General features: G+C 35.2%; 1 protein-coding gene across 12 annotated transcripts; it reads right to left on the bottom strand.

Moving 5' to 3' along the window:
- Nucleotides 1-12779: 12779 nt before the first annotated feature.
- On the bottom strand, nucleotides 12780-25208 carry LOC108342847 (autophagy-related protein 2). Of its 12 annotated transcripts, XM_052878209.1 has the most exons (17): nucleotides 24789-25194; nucleotides 22902-23983; nucleotides 22189-22337; nucleotides 21774-21946; nucleotides 19977-21615; nucleotides 18999-19112; nucleotides 18445-18914; nucleotides 18230-18342; nucleotides 17638-17854; nucleotides 17229-17342; nucleotides 16617-16724; nucleotides 16395-16527; nucleotides 14788-14990; nucleotides 14247-14443; nucleotides 14080-14155; nucleotides 13891-13991; nucleotides 13166-13528 (listed from the first exon to the last, which is right to left on the bottom strand). In XM_052878209.1, the coding sequence occupies exons 1-15, from the start codon at nucleotides 24993-24995 to the stop codon at nucleotides 14086-14088; spliced, it is 4989 nt and encodes a 1662-aa protein (XP_052734169.1). In that variant the 5' UTR covers nucleotides 24996-25194; the 3' UTR covers nucleotides 13166-13528; nucleotides 13891-13991; nucleotides 14080-14085. The 12 variants fall into 12 exon arrangements, with proteins under 12 accessions (XP_017436189.1, XP_052734153.1, XP_017436190.1 ...); XM_017580700.2 differs by adding an exon at nucleotides 12780-13105 and having other exon boundaries at nucleotides 13407-13528; nucleotides 18445-21615; XM_017580703.2 differs by having other exon boundaries at nucleotides 18999-21615; nucleotides 24789-25195.
- Between the last annotated feature and the right edge of the window lie 502 nt (nucleotides 25209-25710).

Genomic DNA, 25710 nt, shown 5'->3' with positions numbered 1-25710 from the left:
TGCATTAAAGTGGATTGTACATCTTTCCATTTGCTTTGGACTTGAGTTGGTGCTCTCAAAGTGGACTTGTGAGACATTTTACTATCTTAAAAGAAGGGTGCTGCCCTTTCCTTTTTTTCTTTGAGACACTTGCCGTGAGTTTTGAACCATTTCATTGCTTTATTTGAGTGAAACCGTGACCAGAATTGTGGCTGCTGTATTGCCGTGATTTTTCATTGGTTCTAACCTGTTTTTGGTGTTAGTTTTTTGTGGTTGTTGCCTTACCATGTCTGCAGGTTCCAGCCGTGCTTCATTTCATGGCGATAGCCCCCATGGAAGTCCTTCTAGCAAGTTTGATGTGATGAAGGCTTTCCAACAAATGCAACATCAACTTGATGCTATTAGCAAGCGGTTAGACGCGGACACAAAGGCTAAAGGGAAGCAATCTCATGGTCATGAGCATGGTTCATCCAAGAAAAAGCAAGAAGACAAAGCTTTGGATCCCAACCTTGCAATGCCAAAGTTGTCTTTGCCAAGTTTCAAGGGAGATACCGATCCTAGTGTATTTTTAGAGTGGATAGCTAAAGTAGAACAAGTTTTTAGTTTGTATGTTGTAGATGAACATTTGCGTGTAAAGTTAGCTACTTTAGCTTTAGAGGGATACGCCATGCAATGGCTAACTAGGATGAACATTACCAGGGGCTCACCCGCGAGCTCTTGGGAACATTTTCGGTGCTTGTTGTACCAGCGATTCGTACCTCCATACTACCATAGGGACCTCCTGATTAAGCTCCAACGGCTTACTCAGGGTAGACGAAGTGTGGAGGAATATGCGCGTGAGCTCGAAGTGCTCTTATACCATACTAACACTAATGAGACTGACCACGCGAAAATAGCTAGATTTATTAGCGGTCTCAATAGAAACATCCAAGATGTTGTAGAGCTCCATGATGATGAGGATTTAGATGTTGTGGTACATCGGGCTATGAAAGTAGAGAGACAAATTTTAAGAAAAGAGTCCTACCGCAACAAATTTTCCACTTCTTCAAAAGATAATTTTTACAAAACCTCATCATCAAGGGACAAAGGAAAGGATGTTTCTAGAGAGATTCCTCATAAATCTCGGCCATCTTCTACTAACCCCGCACCTTCTTCTTCTAAACCTAAGTCACCAACGCGACCTAGTCAAGTCAAATGTTTTAAGTGCTTAGGTCATGGTCACATTGCATCTGCATGCCCAAACAAGAGGGCAATGTGCATTAGGGGAGAAGAGGTTGTCACCGATGACTCTCCTCCTTCTTCACCTTCACACACTTCTCACTCTTCTTCTTCCTCTAGTGAAGATGAGTACAAGGTTCCATTTGATGGTGACCTACTAGTTATAAGACGTCTCTTGGGTCAAGTCCACACGGACTTTGACACCACTCAAAGAGAAAATATTTTTCACACTAGATGTCTTATAGTTAGCAAGGTTTGTTCCATGATCATAGACGGGGGAAGTTGCACTAATGTAGCTAGCACACGTGTAGTGGAAAAGCTAAAGCTACCCACTATTGCGCATGCCAAGCCATACAAACTTCAATGGTTAAGTGAGGAGGGTGAAATCTTGGTCAATAAGCAAGTCCATATTTCCTTTTCTATTGGCAAGTATCAAGATGAGGTTCTTTGTGATGTTGTACCCATGGAAGCTACTCACATTCTATTAGGAAGACCATGGCAATTTGATAGAAATGTTCAACATGATGGTCTTACTAATAGGATGACATTCACTTACCAAGGGCGCAAGGTCATATTAAAACCTCTCACTCCAAAGGAAATACATGAGGACCACCTCATCATGAAGTCCAAGAGAGGTGAAGAAAAGGAGAAGGTCAAGAATAATCTCCTCATCTCTCATAAAGAGGTAGTTAAAGTTATTGAAAAGAGGGAACCTATCTTTTGTGTTGTTCCGTCCCAATGTCTTACATCCACTCCTATTATTACGTCTTCCAAGCTAGATAGTTTGCTAGAAGAGTTCCAAGATGTGTTTCAAGATCCTCCAAATGGTTTACCACCTATTAGAGGAATTGAACACCAAATTGATTTTCTACCAGGAGCTTCTCTTCCAAACCGTCCAGCCTATAGAACAAACCCCATGGAAACACAAGAAATACAAAGACAAGTAGAGGGGTTGTTGTCCAAAGGGTGGGTGCGAGATAGCATGAGTCCATGTGCTATGCCGGTCATACTTGTTCCTAAGAAAGATGGTTCATGGCGCATGTGCACAGATTGTAGGGCCATTAATAACATCACCATTAAGTATAGGCATCCCATTCCTAGGTTAGATGATTTATTAGATGAGCTTCATGGATCCACTATATTTTCCAAAATTGATCTTAAGAGCGGATATAATCAAATTCGAATCAAAGAAGGGGATGAATGGAAAACCGCTTTTCAAACCAAATTTGGACTATATGAGTGGCTTGTCATGCCTTTTGGTTTGACTAATGCTCCTAGCACATTCATGCGTCTCATGCATCATGTTTTAAGACCTTTCATAGGCAAATATGTAGTGGTCTATTTTGATGACATTCTCATTTATAGTGTGTCTCTAGATGATCATTGCATGCATGTTAGGAGTGTTCTTCAAGCTTTAAGGGAGGCATCATTGTTTGCTAATTTAGAGAAGTGCATCTTTGGCATGGAGCACGTAGTTTTTCTAGGCTTTGTTATTAGCTCCCAAGGAGTTAAAGTCGACTCCTCCAAAATTGATGCTATTAGGGAATGGCCTATTCCTCAAAACATCAAGGATGTGAGGAGTTTTCATGGCCTAGCTAGTTTTTACTGTCGCTTTGTGCCTAATTTCTCTTCTCTCGCCGCTCCTTTAAGTGACATAGTAAAGAAGGATGTTGGTTTTAAGTGGGGGGATGAACAACAAAAGAGTTTTCAAGTCCTTAAAGACAAGTTAACTCATGCTCCCATTTTAGCCTTACCCAACTTTTCTAAGTCATTTGAAGTTGAGTGTGATGCTTCTAATGTAGGCATTGGGGCCGTACTTCTTCAAGAAGGACACCCTATTGCTTACTTTAGTGAGAAGCTTAAAGGGAGTCACTTAAATTATTCTACTTATGATAAGGAATTATATGCTCTTATTCGAGCTTTGCAAACTTGGCAACATTACTTACTTTCCAAAGAGTTTGTGATACATAGTGATCATGAAACTCTAAAACATTTGAAAAGCCAAGGCAAGCTCAATAAGAGACATGCTAAGTGGGTGGAATTCTTAGAACAATTTCCTTATGTAATCAAACACAAGAAGGGTTCTTCTAATGTAGTTGCAGACGCACTATCAAGAAGACATACTCTTTTGACTACTCTTGAAACCAAGTTTCTTGGGTTTGATCACATAAAGGAATTGTATCAAGATGATAGTGATTTCTCTTCTTTGTTTAACCAATGCACTCATGGACCACACAAGGATTTTTTCATTAGCAATGGTTTTCTTTTCAAAAATAAATGCCTTTGTGTGCCCAAGAGCTCATTGCGACTTCTTTTAATTAAGGAAGCACACGAGGGAGGTTTGATGGGGCACTTTGGGATTGCAAAAACTTTAGCTATTCTTCATGAGCATTTCTATTGGCCACATATGCATAAACATGTAGCTAAGTTTTGTAGTCAATGCATTCCATGTAAGCATGCTAAATCCACCACCCACCCTCATGGCTTGTATACTCCTTTACCCGTGCCTAGTAGTCCTTGGGTTGACATTTCTATGGATTTTGTTTTGGGCTTACCTAGGACACAGCGAGGGATGGATTCTATCTTTGTGGTAGTGGACCGTTTTTCAAAAATGGCACACTTTATTCCCTGCCACAAAGTAGATGATGCGGTACACATTGCTAATTTATTTTTTAGAGAGGTTGTTCGATTGCATGGTTTGCCTAAGACAATAGTTTCTGATAGAGATTCCAAGTTCCTTAGTCATTTCTGGCGATCTTTGTGGAACAAGTTGGGTACTAAACTTCTTTTCTCTACAACTTGTCATCCACAAACCGATGGTCAGACTGAGGTGACTAATAGAACTTTGGGACAATTGTTGAGATGTTGTCTTGAGGGCAATCCACGTCAGGGGGAAGAGTTGCTACCCCATATTGAGTTCGCTTATAATAGGGTTGTCAACTCTACTTCCACTCATTCTCCTTTTCACATTGTCTATGGGTTTAATCCCCTTACTCCATTGGATCTTCTTCCCCTTCCCGACCTTGAGTCCATGTGCTTAGATGGTGTGTCCAAAGCGCAATTCATTAAAGATTTGCATAGTCGAGTTAAGACGCGCATTGAACACACCAATCAAAAGCATGCATCTAGCGTCAATAAGCGTAGGAAAAAGGTTATTTTCTCTCCTGGTGATTGGGTATGGGTTCATTTGCGCAAGGATAGATTTCCTTCGCAACGGAAATCCAAACTCAATCCTAGAGGCGATGGTCCTTTTCAAGTCCTCCGCAAAATAAATGATAATGCATATGAGATTGATTTGCCTAACACTTATACTGTACATCCTACTTTTAATGTGGCTGATCTTTCTCCTTTTGCAGATTTCACAGATTCGTGGTCGAATCCTCTCCAACCTGGGGGGGATGATGTGATCATGGATGGGCCAAGTAATGAAGAGAATAAAAGAATGACAAGAAGCATGACTAAAGGGAATCATTTTACTTCTTGTCTTCTTTACACGTTTGTATCAAAAAAAGTAGAATAGGTTCTATTTGGGCGTGTATTTGCCTTTTGATTTCTTTCTCTTAGTTCTTGTGAATAATTGCTTATAAACTCTTCTTTCTCTTTAAGAGTAAGCAATGTGGGACTTTCCATAGCTTGGTCTTAAAAAGAATAGAAGAAAAAGTGAGCATTTTTAGGCGTGTAGGAGTTAGGAAGCATAGCTAGTGTTAGTTTTTGAACTCTAGGAGAGCTAGGAAGCTTATAAACCCTTTTGGAATGAGAGAATTAAGCAATGTGGGGCTCCCATGCACCTAGGGACGTTGCAGCTGCTGCTGGACAGAACTTGGAGCCTTCCAAGTCCCACATCTCTTGAAACTCATCACCAAAGTCATTCCAAAAGCTATATAAGCAACCTAGGGGTTCTTCTTTGTAGACACCTTGGCATTGAATGAAATTTGAGTTGAATTGCAATCTTGCATTCTTCTTTGAGATAGAATTCTGTCTCTAAAGTCCCAAATTTGGGCAGGCCTTATCTTGCTCAAGCAAGTGGCGGTCCTCTTCATGATGCTTATCTTGGAAGCTTGTTCAAGTGGCGCATCTTCATTTCCTAAGTTTCCTTTTCTCTAATCTCTTCCATTTTTAATTTCTCTTCCATTTCTTAAATGTCATTTAGTATATTCTCTCTAGGTATGCACTTCCCCATCAAACCCCGTTTGAGCCTTAAGCCTATTTTTCTTGTTTCCAGTCATTGTCAAATGAGAAAAGAAGAAAATTCATATGTTCCTTACCTTAGGAAAGAAGGAGGAGTAATGGATTCTGTTAGAAGTAAAGTGATGAATAAGTGTGTGGGTGAGTACCTCACCCACAAAATAATAAAAAAGAAAGGCAAAAAGGAAGATGAAAAGTTGGAGTTTAAAAAAAAAAAGAAAAGTAAATCTTCCTTAAAAGAGAAAGAAATAAATTTGTTTTTGAAGTATCATTACTCTTTCTATATCAATTTCAAAAGCTCAGAAATTCAGAGAAAATTTCCTACCTTTGCCTTGGCCTCAATACAACCTTGAAAAAGCACTCATGATCAATAATTGCATGTTTTATGAAGTATGTGAATGATAGAGTGTTGCTAAATACCAAGGGTGTAAACTTACATGGGTATTTTTAGTGTAAACACAAGCCAAAAACACTTGAGAGAGTTGAGGAGAAATAGATACAAGTTGACTTGAGTGTTGTCTTTCATATTTGATTTTCTTGGGAATTCAAAAAGGTTAAATCATGTGTGAAGAATAGAGTGATTTCATTTGTATGTCCATGACAAAGTAATGCCTAAATGATTGATTTATGTGTGGTGTTGCTCATTTTTTTGATCAAAATGCAAATATGGAATAAAATGACCCAGAACAAAGTCTTAGAATTAATCAATTTTCCCCAGGAGTGCAAAAGGATAAGTGTGGGGGTGTGATGAGTGCATATTTATGCCCACATTTATGCTTTAAAAATTTTTATGAGATTCATGTGCTTAAATGATTGATTTAAAGTGAATTTGTGATGATTGGAATTGTTGGGTTTGAGAATTAAATAGATGTAAAAAGTGAGTTTTAACGCATAAATTATTCTTAGATTTTATAATATTTATTTGTGCAGCTGAAATTAAAGCTTTATTGGTCTAAATTGCAAATTAATACCCAAAATCAAGTTTTATTTGAAAAATAATGTACAGATGGGCCAAACAGGAAACTTTTACCCTTGCATCTCCCAATTTCCCTACATACGCCACGTGTCCAAATTCTCTACACACAGATCTAACCATTAAGAAACTGCCACGTCATTAATCCTCTGCACACCAAATAGACCAACCACATGCTGCCACATCATCATCTTCTTCCCAGAAACCTTAATTCCCAAATCCAAACCCTAGGTCATGCACAGCCACCGCCAATAGCCACCAGAGAGCCGCCGCAAGCCCTTTAATTACTTTTCTCATCATCATCGCACCACCCTTTGACGCAACCATCCTCACCTTCGCTGCGTCGCGAGAATCTCGCCTCGTCGTCCCCATCATGTGTCACCGCTACCGTTCCGGCAACACCCAACACCAGCGTCGCCGCCGCAGGACCACCATCATCATCCTCGTCAGAGCGCAAGCCGCCACCATCCAGAGCCGTCGTTAGATTCGTGAGTTCCTCCTCCATTCGCGACGCCTTTCGCATCTTCATCTCCACAGAAATCGCAGCAAAGCACCCCTATCCTCGTGAGTTCATCTTCATCACCATCTCGCACCTCCATCAAAACCGCGAGCTCCGCTACCACCTGCAACCAAATCAAGAACACCACCGCAAGCAACCATCAACACGCACCTGCATTCAAAAAACCAGAGATCCAGAAATCGCATCAGCCACCATTTTCCCTTTCGCGGCGTAGGGGCAAGCTCTTTCCCCAATCTCAAACCTAATTTGGGAGAAAGGGGAATTTCACGTGGCAAACTCTCATTGGCCACACCTTCTTTGGTCAAAACTGGTCAACAGGTTTGAATCTGGTCAAGGTTGGTCAAACAGGGGTTCAGTTGCAATTTTGGAAAATTCAGTTGGGCTAAAGCGTAGATAGAGGAAATTTAAGGGCATTTGTGCAATTTTGGAAAGTCAGAAAAGCTAAAAGATAAAATTCAGTTGTTGAATTAATTTAATTTGGGAATATCAACAGAAAATATCTTCCAAATAATGTTATAATTATCTAAATCTTTTAGTTATTTGGAAGATATGAGATAAAAGATTTTGTCAACTGAATATTCATAGTCCAAGCCCAATCAAGCCCTATATAAAGAGACCTAGGGGAGGCAGAAAGGGGACTTCATTCATTCATTCTCTCATACTCCTCTCACTTTTCTTTCATCTTGTATTCAACTTCAATCATGGAGAGCTAAGCATCTAGGACTATTCTGCTGTAATTCCATGATGGATTCTGAGGTTACGTTAAGTTAATGCAATTGTTTATTTTTATTATTGATTTAAGTTGTTCTCTCTCTATGTCTTTTATCTCTCTATCTTGTTAAAAATAAAGATTTTTGCATCATAATGCGTTTGAATCTACATGCGTATTGATTATATGAGTTCTAGGGTTTCTAGGTTTAATTGAGAATCTACTTTGATTTAATTTAGGAACTTTCATATGATTAAATGGTTTTTACTATCAATTGAGAAAGTACTTTGGTTGGTAGTAATAATTTCAACTATAATCAATTGAGAATTTACTTTGATTGATTAACTTTTAACTTGGTTAGGAAATTTAAGAATAAACATGATTAAACACAATAGAATTTGATTGAGAATGTACTTTGGTTGAATTTATTGTGAATAATCTAGAAAGGTTTTGCATTTGATATAGAATTTACTTTGGTTAAATGCATGATCGCCCTCAAATTAATTAAGAATGTACTTTAATTAATTTGAAACTTAAACAATAATCAATTGAACAATTATCCGTGAATAACCGATGATGAATCTATCTTGGAAAAGCAGTGGAATTAGCCTATTTAATCATAACTGTTTTTAAGTTTCTTATTTGTTCTTTAAACATTCTCCAAACATTACTTTTATTTTTATTGCATTGCATTCATAAGATTGAATTATTGAAAGGCAATTCTGTTTTCATTGGGAGACGACTCAGGGTTACTTTAACCCTATCTTCTTTCTTGAATACTACTTGGCAATACTAAAGTTGCCTTGAAAAGTAGTATTAATTTGATAGCTTCAACGACAGCTTATCACTTCTGTTGTTGTAATGATGGTGTTCTCATTGGTCTAGAAATTCTAGTGTTGATTAAATTCAGTAAGTCTTTTGCTTTCTAAGTTGTTTCGGTAGAGAACAGTAGTTTATGTTGCTTTCCTCAAAGACATTCTTCATAGGCTTCATCACTATCTTTTAAGGATGGAAGATTTCTCATCATATTCTTTTGATATAACAACTTCAAGGCATGGAAATTGAAGTGGTCGAATCTTCGATGCCATAACCATGACCATGAATCATTGACTTGTCCTTTAATGGCAATGTTAGTAGCATATTTTAAATTTATTGGAGAACCTTCGTTCCCCTCTTCAATTTTAACTTGACATGTCGCTCGCATTTAGTTGTCATAGATAGATGTATATCTTTCAAAATGAAAAGTATAGCCTTTCTCCACATTTAGCCGATGCTTAAGAAATTTTCTTTAAGATTGGGTACTATTATAACGTCATTAATGAGTCTCGTTCCTTTCTTGGTCTTCACCATGACAGTGCCTTTGCCTTTAGATTCCATCATTGCATCATTCCTCAATTATACTTCAACTCTAATAGAGTTATCAATTTCTTTAAAGATGTTTAGATCATTAGTCATGTGATTACTACACCCATTATCCAATTTACTTGTTGATTTTTGTTGCGACAATTTTTTTCTATGTGTCCAAATTTCTTGCAATACTGACATTGAGGTTTTCAGTATGCCAACAATCTTTTTCCAAGTGATTTATATTTTTACATATGGCACATTGAGGATATTTTCCTTGATGGGTCATAAATAAACTTCTAGAATTTTCTTTATTTCTATCATTTCTTCTTTTGATATGTTGTTGTTGAATTTATCAAATTAATACTACTTTACAAGGCAACTTCAGTATTGCCAAGTTAGTAATCAAGAAAATAGATAGGATTAAAGTAACCCTGAGTCGTTTTCCAACGAATACGAAATTGCTTTTCAATACTTGATTCTGATGGAGACACTGAAGGATTAGTAAATGTTATGTAATGCTTAAACATAAAACTGAAAAATTATGCTAATGAAATTAATGTTTGAAGAATGTGAGTCTAGTTGAAGAACAAATACAAAACTTAGAAACAATTATAACAAAATAGGTTAATTCCACTCCTTTTCCAAGATAGATTCAACATTGGTTATCCACAGATTATTGTTCAATTGATCATTGTTTAAGTTTCAAATTAATTGAAGTACTTTCTCAATTAATTCGAGAGCGATCTCACAATTAATCAAAGTAGATTCTCAATTAAAAGCAAGACCTTTCTAGGTTATTCACAATGAATTCAACCAAAGTACATTCTTAATTGAATCATATTGTGTTTAATCATGTTTATTCTTAAATCTCCTAACCAAATTAAAAGTTAATTAATCAAAGTAAATTCTCAATTAATTATAGTTGAAATTCTTACCACCAATCAAAGTACATTTTTAATTAGTAGCAAAAACTCGTTTAATCATATAAAGGTTCCTAAGTTCTCAATCAAAGTATATTCTTAATCAAACCTAGAAAACCATTGAACTCCATATGATCAATATGCATGTAGATTCAAACACTTTATGATGCAAAAATCATTACTTTTAATGTGATTGAGAGATGAAAGACATAGAAACAAGATAACTTAAATCAATAATCAAAAGAAACAAATACATTTATTCAACTTAACCTTAGAATTCATGATGAAATTACAGTGGAATAGCCATAGAAACTTAGTCGTCCATGAATGGAGTGAAATACATGGTAAAATAAAATAAGAGGAGTGGTGGAGGATTGCTTCCAATGGAGGAGTTTGAGTGAATGAATGAGTTATAATTTTTTCTTCCCTAGGTCTCTTTATATAGGGTTTGATTGGGCTTGGATTCTGAATATTTTATTGATAAAATCTTTTATCCTATATCTTCCAAATAATTAATAGATTTAGATAATTATAAAAATATTTGGAAGATACTTTTTGTTGATAAAATCTCTTATATAATAATGTAATATCTCGTGATTATCTTCTAAATAATCCAATATCTTCAAGATATATTTGATTACTGTGGAGATCTAAAAATTATTGAGAATATCTTTTCTAAATTCAAAAAGATTTGGCAAATATTATCTTTTAATATTTACTGATATAGTTAAATTAGGTAATTATTTAATAATATCAAATAAAATATCTTAAGATATATTTCCCTAAATTATCTTTTATCTTAAACATTCATCAATTATCAAATCCCCTTTTTGTAGAAAAATAGAGAAAACCGCAAGATCCAATTTTTGTTGTCTCTTCCGTCTTCTTAGCTTAGCCAAATTTCTTCACTTTTTCATACTAGGCTTGGATTGAGTTCTTGTGGTCTTGATTATTTGCCATTATTGGATTTATTAAGGTGATGAAATTTTAACCAATTTATTTTCATACACCTCAATGGGCTCAACAAAACTACAATTATACTAACACACCTCAAAATATCCAAAGAATATTTATGCAACTAAAAATCTATTTTTATCTTGTTTTAGTATCTCATGCTCAATAAACCCAATTATAAGAAATATTAATTAAAATATTCTTTTAAAGTACAAAAATCAATTAAGAATTCAATATTAAAGGCTAAATGAGAGGATAAATATGCACTCATCACATTTACTTTTATTTCCTTCATATTCTTTATTCTAATATCATAGTTTTAGTTTTGATTGAAAGGAATTTTCTACCAAGTCTTTTTTTTCTCATTTTCAATCTTTGTTCATAAGCTTCAAGAGAGTCCATTGGTTGTGTTACTAACAATGTAGTCAAATATTTTATTTGTTTAATTGTGATTGCGATTGAATCAAATTTTTGGAGAATAGAAATTAAGTTTTTTCACCGATTTTTTGTCGGAAATATTTTCTTCACAGGCTCAAATTTGACTAATTTTTTTTATTCTAGAATAGTATTCTTTAATGATCTCAAATTCTTTCATTCTCGTTAATTCAAAATCTCGTCTTAGAAAATGAAGTTTAACATTGTATACCTCATCACTTCTTTAAAACTCGTCTTATATTATGTTTCAAGCTTGCTTTGCACTTGTGACACTTATTATTTTCGAAAAGATTTGGTCATCAAATACTTGTTAAAAAGCATATGAAACCTTTAATTCTAGCTTTGACCCAACCTAGTAGAAGGGTTTAGCGTGATGTTTGTTACCATAAAACTTCTTATATACTCTTTGTTTCCGCATAACTCTATTGACCAAAGTAGTGTATGGAGCAAAGAGCATTTCTTCTCCCATCCTCTGAATCGTTCTCACCAGATTAAGATACAAAGTATGAGGAAGGTTAAATGGGGTGTTTGCTTGTAAGTGGCAGATGATATATTTACACAACTTGTTCACGTATCCTTTTGATCACTCCTTTGAAATCAAAATTATGTTACATAGTAGTTTCCTTATCAAGTTTGAAAACTATGACACCTCTTAAATTGTACGTTGTATCTAACATCTATCAAACACCGACACGTATACAATATCACAATATGTAGTAGTGTAGTGATTTTCTGAAATCTTACCTACTTTTATATATGTTTCTCTTATTATAACAATAACGAATATATATTACATAATCAAGAATATTTGTCAATTATATATATATATATATATATATATATATATATATATATATATATATATACACGTTAAGAATATGTGTATTTATTCTCACGTTATATCTTCATATGATGTGAAATTTTCTAAAGTTGTTAAATTATCTTTAAATGAATCCTGATTAAAGTATTTTTTTTTAATGATAACCAAGAAGGAAATGAAATGTCTTCCATAAATTATATCTTTATTTTACGTTTGGGATGTTCGATAGATGAAATAGTTCACTTTAGTACTATGTGACAATATATTTTAGTTGTTCTATTTGACTAATCCTATTTATAGATATTTTGAATATAGAAATGTTAGTTGGCAACATTTTGAAGATTTGAAGTGATCGTCTCAGCACAACATAAGGTGAAATTTACAGGAGTGGTCATCTGAATCAGATTCACCAGATGTTGAGTTGCCAGTTGGGATGTTGGAGGTGATTCAACGGGAACAATAGCCAAGATTAAGCTTTAGAAATATGTTAAAAATGAGAGCGGAAGTGAAAAGTACGAATGAATATCATTCAATCAATCAGATGAGTTTCTCTCACAGATCTAAGATACAAAAGAGTAACTAATTAGTAAATGAAACTTTCACAACAAAGTAGTTGTAACAGAAACCTATACAGTATGACTAAAAATAAAACTTTAAAGTTCTTTTATTTAAAAGATATTAATAAAAATAAATTATGTAAAAGATCAAAACACTAAATATATTATAATTTCAGTTTACTTTTATTTTATAAATTATTAAACTATAGAATATTTATTAAAAATGAGAAACCTATCCTCCCGTCGTTAACCCTTAAACCTCAACTTTCAAACATTTCAGAATCTAAATCCCCATACATCATAATAGCATAGATCTGTATCCTGCTCGATTATATCCCAACATTGTAAAAGTTCACCAAGGGACACAGCTCTTCAGCACAGACCTTTCTAGCAAAAGCATGACTTTTGTTGTAAAGAATTTGTAACCAAAGATCAAACTAGGCCTTCTAGCATCGCAAGATATAATAGAAATCTTACACTCGTAGTACCTATTCAGAATAAAATATTCACAGTAAAAAAAAAATTAATTAATTTACAGTAATAAGCAATTATAATAAATAAACATTATATTACATGGGAAAAACATTGGCAACACAAAATTGCCACATTATTGAGAGACTGCATTATCAACAGCTCCGGTAATAACCACAGTAAAATTAATGGATTGGACAAAGCTGGGTTTGAAACACGATACACTATTTACAACAAATAAAGGCATTATACATAAATATCAATTTTTGCAAAGAATGATATTATGTACATCTAACTACATCAATTGGGTCATTGTACCTATAATGACAACCGTTTGAATAAGAATAAGATTAACAAGCAGCATCCATATTTACAGCATATACAGTTACTCAGAATCTCTGATAGAAAAGAATCATCTGACTGGTTCTGTAACTCTAGATCTGCAGCGAATGCACATATTTAGAACTGGAAAATGAAATACAAGAAAGACTATACGCATAAATAAATGCTCAATTTACAGCATATGACAGACAAATCTGATTCACAGATGATTTTATTAAATAAAGTGATATTTCAAAACAACAAGGTTCAGGAATCAATGGTTATATCAACAGGTATCTCGTACATTTTTCTGAAATCGATACATAGTGAGAATAGTATGAAGAAATGTTAGTTTCCTAGCATCCATCAAGAGATAATATTGAAAATTAACAAGCCACCAAAGATTCCTTTTTAAGCCATACTTCAATTCATAGAGTACATTTTTTTCTTATCTTTCACCAAGAAGGGAAGCTCAACTCACATGATACACAAGAGACTGTCCAGCAAATTAAAGAAAAAAACTTCTGAATCTGCTTGGTAAGGGAAGCAACAATATCAATTAATCAATCCTCACATAATAATCTGCAGAGTTAAAGATATATATATATGTTAAACGTTAAAATTGTAATGTCAATTTAGTACGAAGACAAAGTAATGTCAGTAATGGAACCATTAATCAGTCTTCTTCCCAGGGTTGTGCTGGACAATATTTCTCCATGGACTCCTTTTTACGTTCTGGATCTAGGCTGTAAAGGGGGAGGGAGGAAAACACTGTTTATATCCAATTTTGGAAAAGTCAAGGAGTTACATTAAAGTCAAGTCAGCTTTATCACAGACCTATTTCTGAATCCAAGAAGAGCACAGTGTACAGCACTTGCACAAGCTGAAGCGGGGGCTATAGCAGCAGCAGGAACAGCTCGAACAGCAGCAGCCAAAGCAGGTCCAGCCCCTGAACCTCGCTGAAATTTTTTTAAGGGACTCTGAACTAACACAGCAGCAGATTTTCCCAAGCCATCACTAAGGCTCTCATAAGCCTATAAAATCAAGAAAAATAACCTTAATGTAGCCAAGGAAATAATGAACACAATGAACTTTTGTCATTTGTACAAGCATCCATGATCCCCAAGGGAATGAGTAAATAAATCAAAACATAGATTATGTGATGCAAGCAATTAATCCAAATGGTTTCAACAAGTATAATGATATTTAAGAAAATAAATTGAATACTAATTTTGCTACAGGCAACTCCAGGTCAGATTATTCATATTGTGTTCACAGAAGACACATTCTATTATATGTCCCTTCACTTAACACGTGTTGAAGAAGTCAAACATAGACCAAGACCAACATATCATTCTCAATAATTTTGACATTTCACCTGTTGAATTCCTTCTTGGGCATCTTTAGGTTGATTGGATCTAACATCTGTTTTTAGTTTGTCTTTTACAGGCAGTGGAACTGGAGAAGGTATGCTTGAAAGAATATACTCCGCTTGGAGGAGAATGTCGTGGGCTCCCGCAGCCAGATGAACTCCAAGTCCAACAGCTTCAAGGGAAATACTTCGAAGAAATGCAATTGTACCTACAAAGATTTTTTAATATTACAATGAAAACTGAACCAGAGTAGAGCAACGTAGCATTAGAATTTACTGTCCCAGAAAACTAAGAAAATAATTCTATAATCATTCAAATGGGTTTAGAAAACTGAATTCACTAACGGAAGGTTCATAAGTGCCAACTGGCATCATAAGGAACGCTAAAACTGATGGGTTGCAACTGGACACTATTTATTTACTAGTGAAAGATTGATTATGTACAAATACAGGGCCTAACATGTCCTGCAACACCAAAGCAAACTATTACAAACAAGCAAACAAACAAGAGTAAATTATGCGAAATATTATTTAAGAATAAAAAGGGTTCTTAGCAACAATATTTATAGTTTGGCAACAACCAATCAACTAGTTAATAAGTAATTAATGTATGGTTAATGAGAAACCACTTGTTATCTTATTAATCAAAATAATTAAACTTTAAACTTCTTAAAATGTAAATATAAAACATTTTTTTATATAACCTATGCAATCAGGAAATCCTTATGCAATTAAAAAATGTCCAAACATTTATAATGAAACTCAAATAAATAAACATGTAAATTAGCCTTAGTCAAACAACAAACTCCAAACTAATTAAAAAATCATGAATCAACTAATTCCTAATTCTGATGCGAGGGATTGGCATCAATATTCAAAAACTAATTGAAACCAAGATAAAGGAGCTAGCTCCATTCAACTATGACATTCAATCCATGTTAGATTCAGTGAAACCGAAGTCTGTTGTACACAAAAAGAAGAAAATAGTTTCATCAAGGATCTAAAATTAGGATACTGTGAATCAGCCTTAAGTGTAGATAGGATCCAATTGCAATGTATAGGTCTTGAGTCACGCATTGAGTGTATGGTATAATGGGATTCACAAGACCTCGAGCTCTACAACTACAATGGTTAGCTTTTATAGTATGGTTATGCCAAGGTTATTATCAGTTTGTACCAGCGTTCTCCACCATCTCTCTCAATTGCAATTGAGTAGCACAGGAGGTGACACCAGTATTGTAGGATTCACTTGGGATTATAGTCCAACGGCTGGCATACAACCACACCTTTGGGGCAGCAAAGTGTGATCCAATGTTAAGATCTGATTGCAAGATATAAAATTGGAGTCCTAGATGGGAAGTAAGGGCAAGCGTGATGTTTATAGAAATGTGAGCTCGCCAACTACAACAGCTAGCTTTTGTGGTGTGATTCTTCTATGGTTAGTATCATGTTCAATATCTAAATAAATTTGCAGAAATGTTAGTACTATGTACAGATCACTAATAAATATTTTGACAAATTATACTGCTCTAGCTGCTTATTTTTTATTATCTTGTGCAAAATTCTAAATTATACAGGTAAAACTAGCAGAAAAATATCTACCAACAACCTACCTCTCTGCACACCCTTGAGCACTCTCCGCTCCTTCTTGTAGCTCTCTACTGGTGATGAAACCAGCTTAGCAGCACCAGCCCCAACTGCAATCAATGATCGTACAGTAGGAAGCCCCCGGAGTATTTTATGAATCTACATATTGAACAATGTAAATATTATAAATGAAGAAAGCTAAAAGGTAAACCACACATTTCCAAGGAATATAATCCAAGTTAGCATACCTGATTCTGAGATATATCTTCCAACCAATCCCCTACAGTAGTTTCACAAACACTGGCCCAACCGTAGACCCCAGAGGCATGAACATGTTTCAGGTTAAGCTCAATCCCCTGGGACAACATTCAAAAATATTTATATTTACTTTTTGCAACAAATAGTTTCTTTTTTGCATTAGTTGCCGAAGATAAAAAAGGGTCAACAATGTTTTTTACTCAATTTTCAGGGTGCACAACCAGGAGAATCATTGCAACACCAAATAATATTCATGAGTCGACAAACACATCAAACTCAGTTTAAAAGATAATGGTCTATAATTTGAAGAATATCTTGAAACAGAGTTGTCATGTACATTCTTTGTGAAATATTATGCGAAATATTATTTAAGAATAAAAGGGGTTCTTAGCAACAATATTTATAGTTTGGCAACAACCACTAAAATAGCAAGCCTTGATGCTATACTGTTTAACAATGAGCCCATCAGGTGATAATATAGGTAATTATAAAACTAAAATATGAAAGAAAAGAGGACAGCCTGGGGTATAAAGCTGGGCTGGACTTTTTATCTAAATTTAATCAACAATAAGAAAGAAAGAAAAAAATTGAAGAAATTTTACCTTCCAAGGGACAAGATTTACAAGCTCTACATACTTTCCATTCCTTAAGGCTGCTAGATCTACATGAGTTGGACTGTAATCCACCCGAACAAGAATAGGCCATATATCTAGCTTCTGAAACCAAAATAAATAATGAATACAATAATATTACCAGGTAGAAGAAAAGCTTTTGAATTAATGTCTTAAATATGCTTTAAGACAGGGATTAGACCACAACACGTGTTTCTTCAACTTCATGGGAGCAACAGTTCAATTCCATGCAACACACTTTCACCAAAGTGAGGAAAACGGACTGACTGGTATAGTAATTGGGATTTCTGTATTTCTTTAACACTTTATGTTGCCGTACAGAACAATGTACAGTCCAAAAATATGGCAAAACATGAAATTATTATAGAACACAACTTGCCTGGAAGTAGGGAAGCAGCGCCTCTGGTGCAACTGAATGAAATACATGATCTTTATCTTTCTTAGTCTTCTCAGGCAATGATTTTGAACCCTCCAAATCTTGAGAACTATTAGGAAACTGACCCTTCAATGTGTTTTTTCTCCCAAAGAAGTCAACAAAAAAATCAAGCTGGCGCTGATGGAGATGTAAAAGCAGAGGTAAAATAGTAACATTTAACCTGAAAAGGAGAAAGAAAAGCATGAAATATACGACATACTTCGTGCTTAATATTTCCTATATATTATTTTAAAAGTTGTAGGGATCGCTGTAATTAAGTGGACTTTAGTTGTGAAGAAAGACCAGGATATCTAATATCCCGGTGTATATTTATTAACATAAATACATAGCCATGAAAGTTGTGAAAAACACAATGTAACTGCCATGCCTTTAAAAGCTATGAGGAAACTAGAAGTCGAAAGTCATCACCACTTTACCTAATAGTTGAAGAAAGTTTAAGCAATTGCTAAACCAGTCAGCCTATTTCACTCAACTAATGGTAAGGTTTACAAAGGCGATACCATCTCCAACAAAAACAGTCAGAATGGCACTTTACCTGTACTCCTCGAGGGGAGTAAGAGGATCTGGTCTAACTGCATCCAAGTCCAATTTAAATGCTTTCGAAAATGATTCCCTAGGATGACGTTTTGATTGATAATATCCTAATACCTTCCAATTTAAAAATAGAAATATTAAAACCTATAACTTGTAAGTTTAAAGATGTTTGAAGTAAAATCATGTAATTTAAATCAAAAAAAATTTCAAAGTTACCAGTTTCCAAGGTGCATCATGGCTTCTGTCATACAGATAAAAATCTTTAACAGACACAGACATCTTAGATACATGTAGTCCACCAACTGGATATATATCATACTGAAATTTCATCCCAGACAATGCAAGTTCCAAGCAAATAGATGTGTCTCTCCCAGAATGCTGCCCACTTTTCTCAGAGTCAAGCCAGTCAGAACCACTATACATTCTCCATCTTATATCAATTTCCTTAAGAATTACACGTCCACAAGTCTCACCATGTGTTGAACTATCATCAGATGAAAGCATGCCTTGATGATCTACAGCCTTTTTCATTCCAGGTTGTTTGATTTCCTCTGCAATGTGGTTTTCTAATACTTTCAGAGAGGTGCCTCCATACCATCTACCACTTCCTCTTTCAATCTCTTTATGTTCCACATTCCTCAGTTTGTGTCTAGAAAGCTCATCACAATGAATACCTAAAGATAGCTCTGAGAGAGGGCGCAAGTCAGACAAACAATAGCTTTCTATAATCTCTGGAAAACAACCCTCTTGCAGAAATGAAGTATCACTACCTTCAGGTCCACGCACACTCACTGGCTCAGTCAAAGTTAGTTCATGAGAAAGAACTTCGGGCTTATGCAAATTCATCTGACCAACTTCAATTAAGCTTCCGTCAAGTGGAATCCCTGATTCAAAAGGAGAAGATTGGGGTGTATTATTGTTGTTTACTTTAAATGCATCTTCACATATTTCATCCATCCAGCCAGCTATTCTTGATTCATCCATTGAAAATGTATGAGGGGAGCATTGTTCAGATATTGCAGACATCGAGTCAAATCTGCAATTCTTATTTTCAATTTTTAATTCGTTCCTTTGTTGTGCCTTTTGAACATTATGCCACCTATTCTGCAAATGCACGATAGATTCCTCCACGTCAGGAGCAAATAATTGCTGAAGTTGGGCCGCCAAACGAATCAGACCAGCAGTTGTGTCATAGCAAGTTTCCAAATTAACATGAGATTTAGATAATTCCAGTTCCCAAAGAAGACTGGTAGTACAGTTTGTTTTCAAAATTGCCTCCATAAAAGCCTCCTGAGAAACTTTAACATAACCAGTTTTTTGAAGATGTTCAACACTATAAATGTCAGACATAGAATTCAGTTCCGAATTTAAATGAAGTAGAAGCCCCAAGTCATGCACTCGAATTTCGAAAACATTTTCAACTGTGTCCGCTGAAGATGAATTTGAAAGAGTTAAGCTGGATGCAGCCAACAAACAGGAAACACATTGTTCACTCATATCTTCTTTGATAAATGAACAGCTAGACTCTGAATTCAGTTCACTATGAACTGCAGGATTCTTCAGATAAGGCTCATAGCTCAAAGCAATATCAATCAAGCACAAAACAAAATAAGTTGTGTGAGAGTTATTATGTTCCTCCTTTGAAACACTACTATCTCCTATACCTTCGGTATTAGAAGCAGGTAAACAGAAAAAGGATGAAATTGCATTAAACCAATCCAAACGGCCACCTACAGCAATAACCGTACCACAGCTGACCGTAATGGATGTTACAGCGACAGAAATCTCAGGATCAGAGAGACAGATGACTTCAGAACCAGCACATTTGGAAGATAATGTATTAGAACCTCCTCCATCACCTCTTTTCACAACGGAGTTGCTACAAGTAATCAGAAGAAACTCGTGATCCGGAAGTCCAGTGACAAACCCCCACAACTTGCCTTCACCATGAGCTAACCGGAAGAAACTTGCAGCCTTAATGCCACCAGTATTGGTGACCGATAGCACCTCAAACTGTTGAACCTTCAGCCTGAACTGACACCAAATTCCAGGAAGTTCACTCTTGATTGAACTTTTGGTACTCTCAGATGTATCCCTATCGATAAGAATTTCAAGAGAATCACATTCCATAAATACTGATGATTGTGACACAGAAGATTCCTTTTCAACATTGGCTTCCTTAGAAGCCACACATGTCAATGCATTCAGTGTTTGATGTAGAAGATGATGTATGCCTTTATATTGAGAATAATTCATATTAATCACAAGTTGAGATAGATGGACATGTATGAGAAAGGATGAGCTTAAAATCATCTCTTGTTGAGTTTGAGCTTTCCATTCTTCCAGATCTTTCACTGTTGATACAGACACAAACTCGTGCCCCTTTCTTCCAGTGTCCTCTTTGCCCCTAGTTTGCTCTGAATTAGCAAATAATCTGGCTTTCTTAGCAATCCAAGGACCAGTAACTTTACCCCCTTGCAAAACAACACGAAAAACAGAGAAACGTCCTCTTCTATGAAAAATAGAAAAGAAGCAGCTAGCAGAAAATTTCTCATTCTGCACATCATAGGAGATGATTCCACCATTTTCATTACTTGATGTGATCAAGTAGATGTCAAGATCACAGAAACTCAATTGAAGAGATTGAGCAGATACTGAAGGAAATCTTTTCTTCGAACTTGCATTTGAACTTTGACTATAAATTGGAGTGCATCCATTGTTCAAAGGTGATGATGAAGTAAAATCAAGAGCAATGAACTGTTCCCAGGGAAATGAATTGTTATGATCTCCATCCCTTTCGAAAGGAAAACACAATATCACTCTTGCATTAGATATTGATATATCACCGTGCAAGCACTGTGTTGGGGAGAAAGATCTCACACAGGGACTAGAACCTTCCTTCATATTACTCTGAGATGGTCCACACTTGTTATCTAAGGCTTCAGATAGAATTTCCTTTTCTTTGTTATGCATCCCAAGTGATTTCTCAACTTCCTTTAGCAGATTCATGAGCACATTAATTACTGAAAAGATTACCCAAAAACTAAATGGGGGCAAGCTCAGTGAGAATGATGTGCTTCCTATGAGACAACCATCAGATGAACTTGATTGCACTGAGAATTTGCAATTCATGACACCAGAAGTTCTAAACAGTGTAACTTTCAACAAACAATCATTGTTTCCAAATGGAAAATCTGTCGCAACAGACCCAATTAATGAATGTGAATCTATATTGTAACAGGTAGAAGAAGGGAGAGCATCGAGGACCTTAGCTTGTAGGTGTTGAACCAAAGCAGTTTGATTTTTACCATCAACTCCAATGTTACAAAAATTAGCAACTTCTATATGACTCACCTTTGCATCTAGAGTCATTCCTTGAGGGCATACCTATGGGGATTACAATGCATTCTAAGTTAGAGGAGGAACTTATTCAAAAACAAGTATCAGAGTAGATACAGGTAAATAGGTCTCTCAAAGAAAGCATGAAGCCATGGGTAAAGATTTTGCAAAGGGGTTTGGGGAGAAAACATCAAAGCAAAATTTACCTGCAAAGCCAAAACGATGTCATTGCACTCTGCACCAAGATAATCAATTTGTAACCCATCCTTGTGACCAATTTCAGTGTCAGAAAATTTTTTCTGTTCATCAACACAGCAAGACAAAACAACAGATACTCCAGCAAAAGTTGCGCTGAAATTGGTTTCCATATGTTGCTGTTCTGTTTATTAATACCATAAAAAAATTAGTGAATAACAAACTATCAAAAGGAAACAGCATATATTTTGTGTGCCTATTTATTCAGCACAAACATTAGAAATAGTCGTTTAGCTCCATATGTTTACTTGTATACAGACATTAAAAAATGCAATATGCAGGAGTGAACTGCATACAAAAAGTTTAAACCAAACAAATTGAAGATATAAAGTTTCCATAACAAATAATAGCTTGAAAAGTAAGTACCAGATGGAATATGCAAAGATCCAGAAGCAAGGCTGGATGCAGCAGTAATAGCACTAAAAACTGAATATGTCCAATTCCACATTCCACTGTTTCCTAAAGCTGATTGAGAATTTCTCATTCCATCAAAACATTCAAAAAACTGGTCCACACTGCAGAATCCCAATAACAAAATTATCAACAAATTAAGAGTCAATAAAGATAGGGAAGACCCATGAGCTGCTAAAAATACTTAGTTGATTTAGCTACCATGTACATAATAGATGTCCTAAGGAAGTGATATTTCTTTACGTTGTTAACATTAGGTAAAATTACACAAAGTACTTTAGGGTTTACTCAGAGTAACCATAAAGTTTAATTGATAACACAACATGAATTATACTTTCATTTTAAGGTTTTTAGACTAATCTGTAGCAGATACATCCAATATAGATGTTTGAATGAATTTTAAAATTTTCTATTAGTTTTCTCTGAGAGAAGAGAATTAATTGATGACAAATATTTAATCAGAAGGTAGCATAAGAAATTTTTCTATTCAACAACATGGAGCAAAAGAGAAAATATGAGATTGCCATGTTGTGAAGTTAGTTGGTCAAACTAAATAAGATTTTCAGAATTGTCATTTGTCAAGGTATCCAGAGAGTCTGGCAATTTATTTCAATTAAATGTTTCTCTAATAATAATAACATTTAAGAGGGAGAAAGGAAAGGACCAACCTTGCCCCAAAATCGAGTTCTTGAATACCATCCTTATTGTGACTTGTATGAGTAGATAATGGTACCCAATCAGATATAACATTAGCTGCAGGAAGTAAATCTTCAGCAAGGGTTTCAGGTTGGATCAAAGAAGCATATTCAACTGACAAACTGCCATCGGCAGTTATAATCTCACTGGAAGCACTGCTAATAGAAACTGAAGTTGATGAATGCCGTAACAATGTAGAATTTAACTGGGCAGATCCTCTTACATTGTGATTTGTGCAACCTTTGCCATTCTTGTTCAGATTCTTAAGAGTTTCCCATGCTTGCAATAGCCATTTAATAGAGCTAGGCTGAAATCTTAACACTATGGGATCAACATGAGCAACGGCATCCACCTTGCAAATGTCCAAGGAGCCATTCTTCCAAGGAATACTTAATTTTATACTTCCACTAAATCCACCTTTGTTCCCGGTCATGACTGGACATGTTGCTATATTTGACCCCAGAACAGGTTCATCACATCCTGCACTTGATTCATGATGAAAGTAGAAATCCTCATTATCTATTTGGAGAAGCTCAATAACTGCTCCATGAAACTTTACAAAGTTTGTTAACTGGCTTATGCCAAGGACATCAACATTCAAATCAGCGTCTTCAGACAGACTAGTTCCACATTGTATTTCAGAAATCTGAAGAACTAAGGTATGATGACAATGTGTCTTATTTTCTACATTATCAACAGATGGATCAAATGCAACAATTACATTTGTTACTGTAACATGGAAGCTTGTGAGCAACCACTTTATCATTTTTGCAATGGTTTTCACACCTTCGTGAACATCCATTGAAGCCAACTTCTCAGCATCATCTGATATTCCGTGCTCAGTCCTCGTTGAGCTGTATCCATAGCGATGATTATCACTATTATCCATGCCACAAGTGTCATCTTCACTTGTTGACACTTTATCTAAGCATGGAGAAACTACTAATTCAAGCCCATTCACTTCAACCTCACAACCTTTACCACTCCAAGGCATTTTAATTAACAGGTAGCCAATTGAACCTTCTTTGATCATTATGGATGATTTCTTACCAAACTGATAAAACATTTGCAGAGGAACGCAATAAGTCAACAAAAAAAAAAAACTAAATAAATACTGTTGATGATTTTCAGCTGAGAACAACTCCCAATTCTATAAAAGCAATCTTAAGAGTTTACTTTGTAATAAAACTTAAACCCTACATTAAGAATTCACATTTTTCCTATAACAAACACCTTTTGACGTACTTAGGTCCCATTTGAAATAGTTTATAATCTGGCTGTCCATAAACTGTTTTCAGCTTATTCCAATAAGCTCTTAAGAATAGTTTATGAAAACAGCCTATATCTTGTATAAAACAATTATATGAGTACTTACTCAGTTAGACCTTAAGTTATTTGACCAAAAGGATCCATAGTCCTTGTGAGAGAAGTGATGCATGTATGAGAAGCATATCAAGTGAACGCACTATATTATCACAAGAGATTGACGGAAAACCATTTTTTTAGCTTCAAGGCCTTGCCTGACCCTACCGACGCAACTCATGTAAACTTTAATTTATCATCAAAAAAGGAAAAAAGAACATTGACAGAACCAGAGTGGACCGTTAAATCTCAGCTGGCTGGCCAAAACTATAAGTTACAGAAAACCACATGACTTTACATTCTAACCTTGACCATACATACACGACCGAATGAAAAGAACTTAATCCTCTCCCTTCTATGTGTGTTAATAAACAACTAATTCAAGTTAGACTTCCTTCCGGGGTGTTGGCAACACACTATTTATTAAAATTCCATACCTTCTTTCAATACTACCAACCAAACCATCAAAGAAAAGGCGGCGAGAATAGCACGAATACCTTGGTGTTGACGAAATCGACATTGAGAGCGAGATCGGAGAGCTGAATGGTTCCCTCAGAGAGTTGGACGTCGAGCTGGTCGAGGTCGAGGTCGCCGAGAATGAACTGGCCAAGTTTCTTCTTGAGGAAGAACTTGCAAACCCTCTTGAGGGCCCACCGCGAGAAGGTGGCCTCGGCGGATTTGGCAAAGTTCCGCCAGGGGAACATGGCTGCGGGAAGGAGAACTGGGCAGAATTAGGGTTGGGATAGAGAATCAGGAGGGAAAATCGGAGGCAGGGATGTTGGGAGGTGGCGGCGACGAACCATAAAGCTCCATAAGATTGGCACGCAACCACGAGATTGTAGGAGGAAAAGGAAGGATGGTTTTAAATTAAATCAAAAAAAAAAAATCTACTTCTTTTTCTTTTTTTTTTCTCCCCTTTTCTCCTCCTCTTCCATCAAATTTACTTTATCCGTTTCAAAATCAGTTACTTTGAATATAAATTCCGTTAACAATAACAACCAACAGATCATAAATACAACTATTAATTAATAAATAAATTACTATAAATTAACAATTCTCATACTATTTTATTGTCATCTAAATTCTTTTTTTTTGTAATTTATTTGTTTTATAATAAAATAATAATAGCAGGACCCTTAACCATTAAATCATAAATACATTTTTATTTTTAATATTTGTAATATGTATATTATCATGATTTATTTTATATTTAAATAGAGCACTTTCAACTTATTTATGTTATATGATAGGAAGATATAATTAGAAATTTATATATATATATATATATGATCTTTTCGTATATATTTTCTTTTGTTGGATTTACTCTTTTCAGTAATTTTTTTATGTTAAAATAACTACTTATCATTTTTTTTCTTTTAAATGACAATTTTTTAAAATATAATCATTTTTTTAGTTTGA

The sequence above is a fragment of the Vigna angularis genome, chromosome 1 (assembly GCF_016808095.1).
Source record: "Vigna angularis cultivar LongXiaoDou No.4 chromosome 1, ASM1680809v1, whole genome shotgun sequence".
Lineage (NCBI taxonomy): Eukaryota > Viridiplantae > Streptophyta > Magnoliopsida > Fabales > Fabaceae > Vigna > Vigna angularis.
Note: the sequence above shows the minus strand (reverse complement) of the source record. Positions and strands in the feature narration are given on the sequence as shown.

Bases quoted from the DNA above. Each gene is read 5' to 3' on its own strand.
- LOC108342847 (XM_052878193.1), bottom strand. From the start codon at position 24,995: ATGTTCCCCTGGCGGAACTTTGCCAAATCCGCCGAGGCCACCTTCTCG. The intron at 21,947-22,188 runs GTACTTACTTTT...ATTAATAAACAG, and splicing joins ATCTTTGCATATTCCATCTG to AACAGCAACATATGGAAACC. The intron at 17,855-18,229 runs GTAAAGTGCCAT...TCTCCTTTTCAG, and splicing joins ACTCCCCTCGAGGAGTACAG to GTTAAATGTTACTATTTTAC.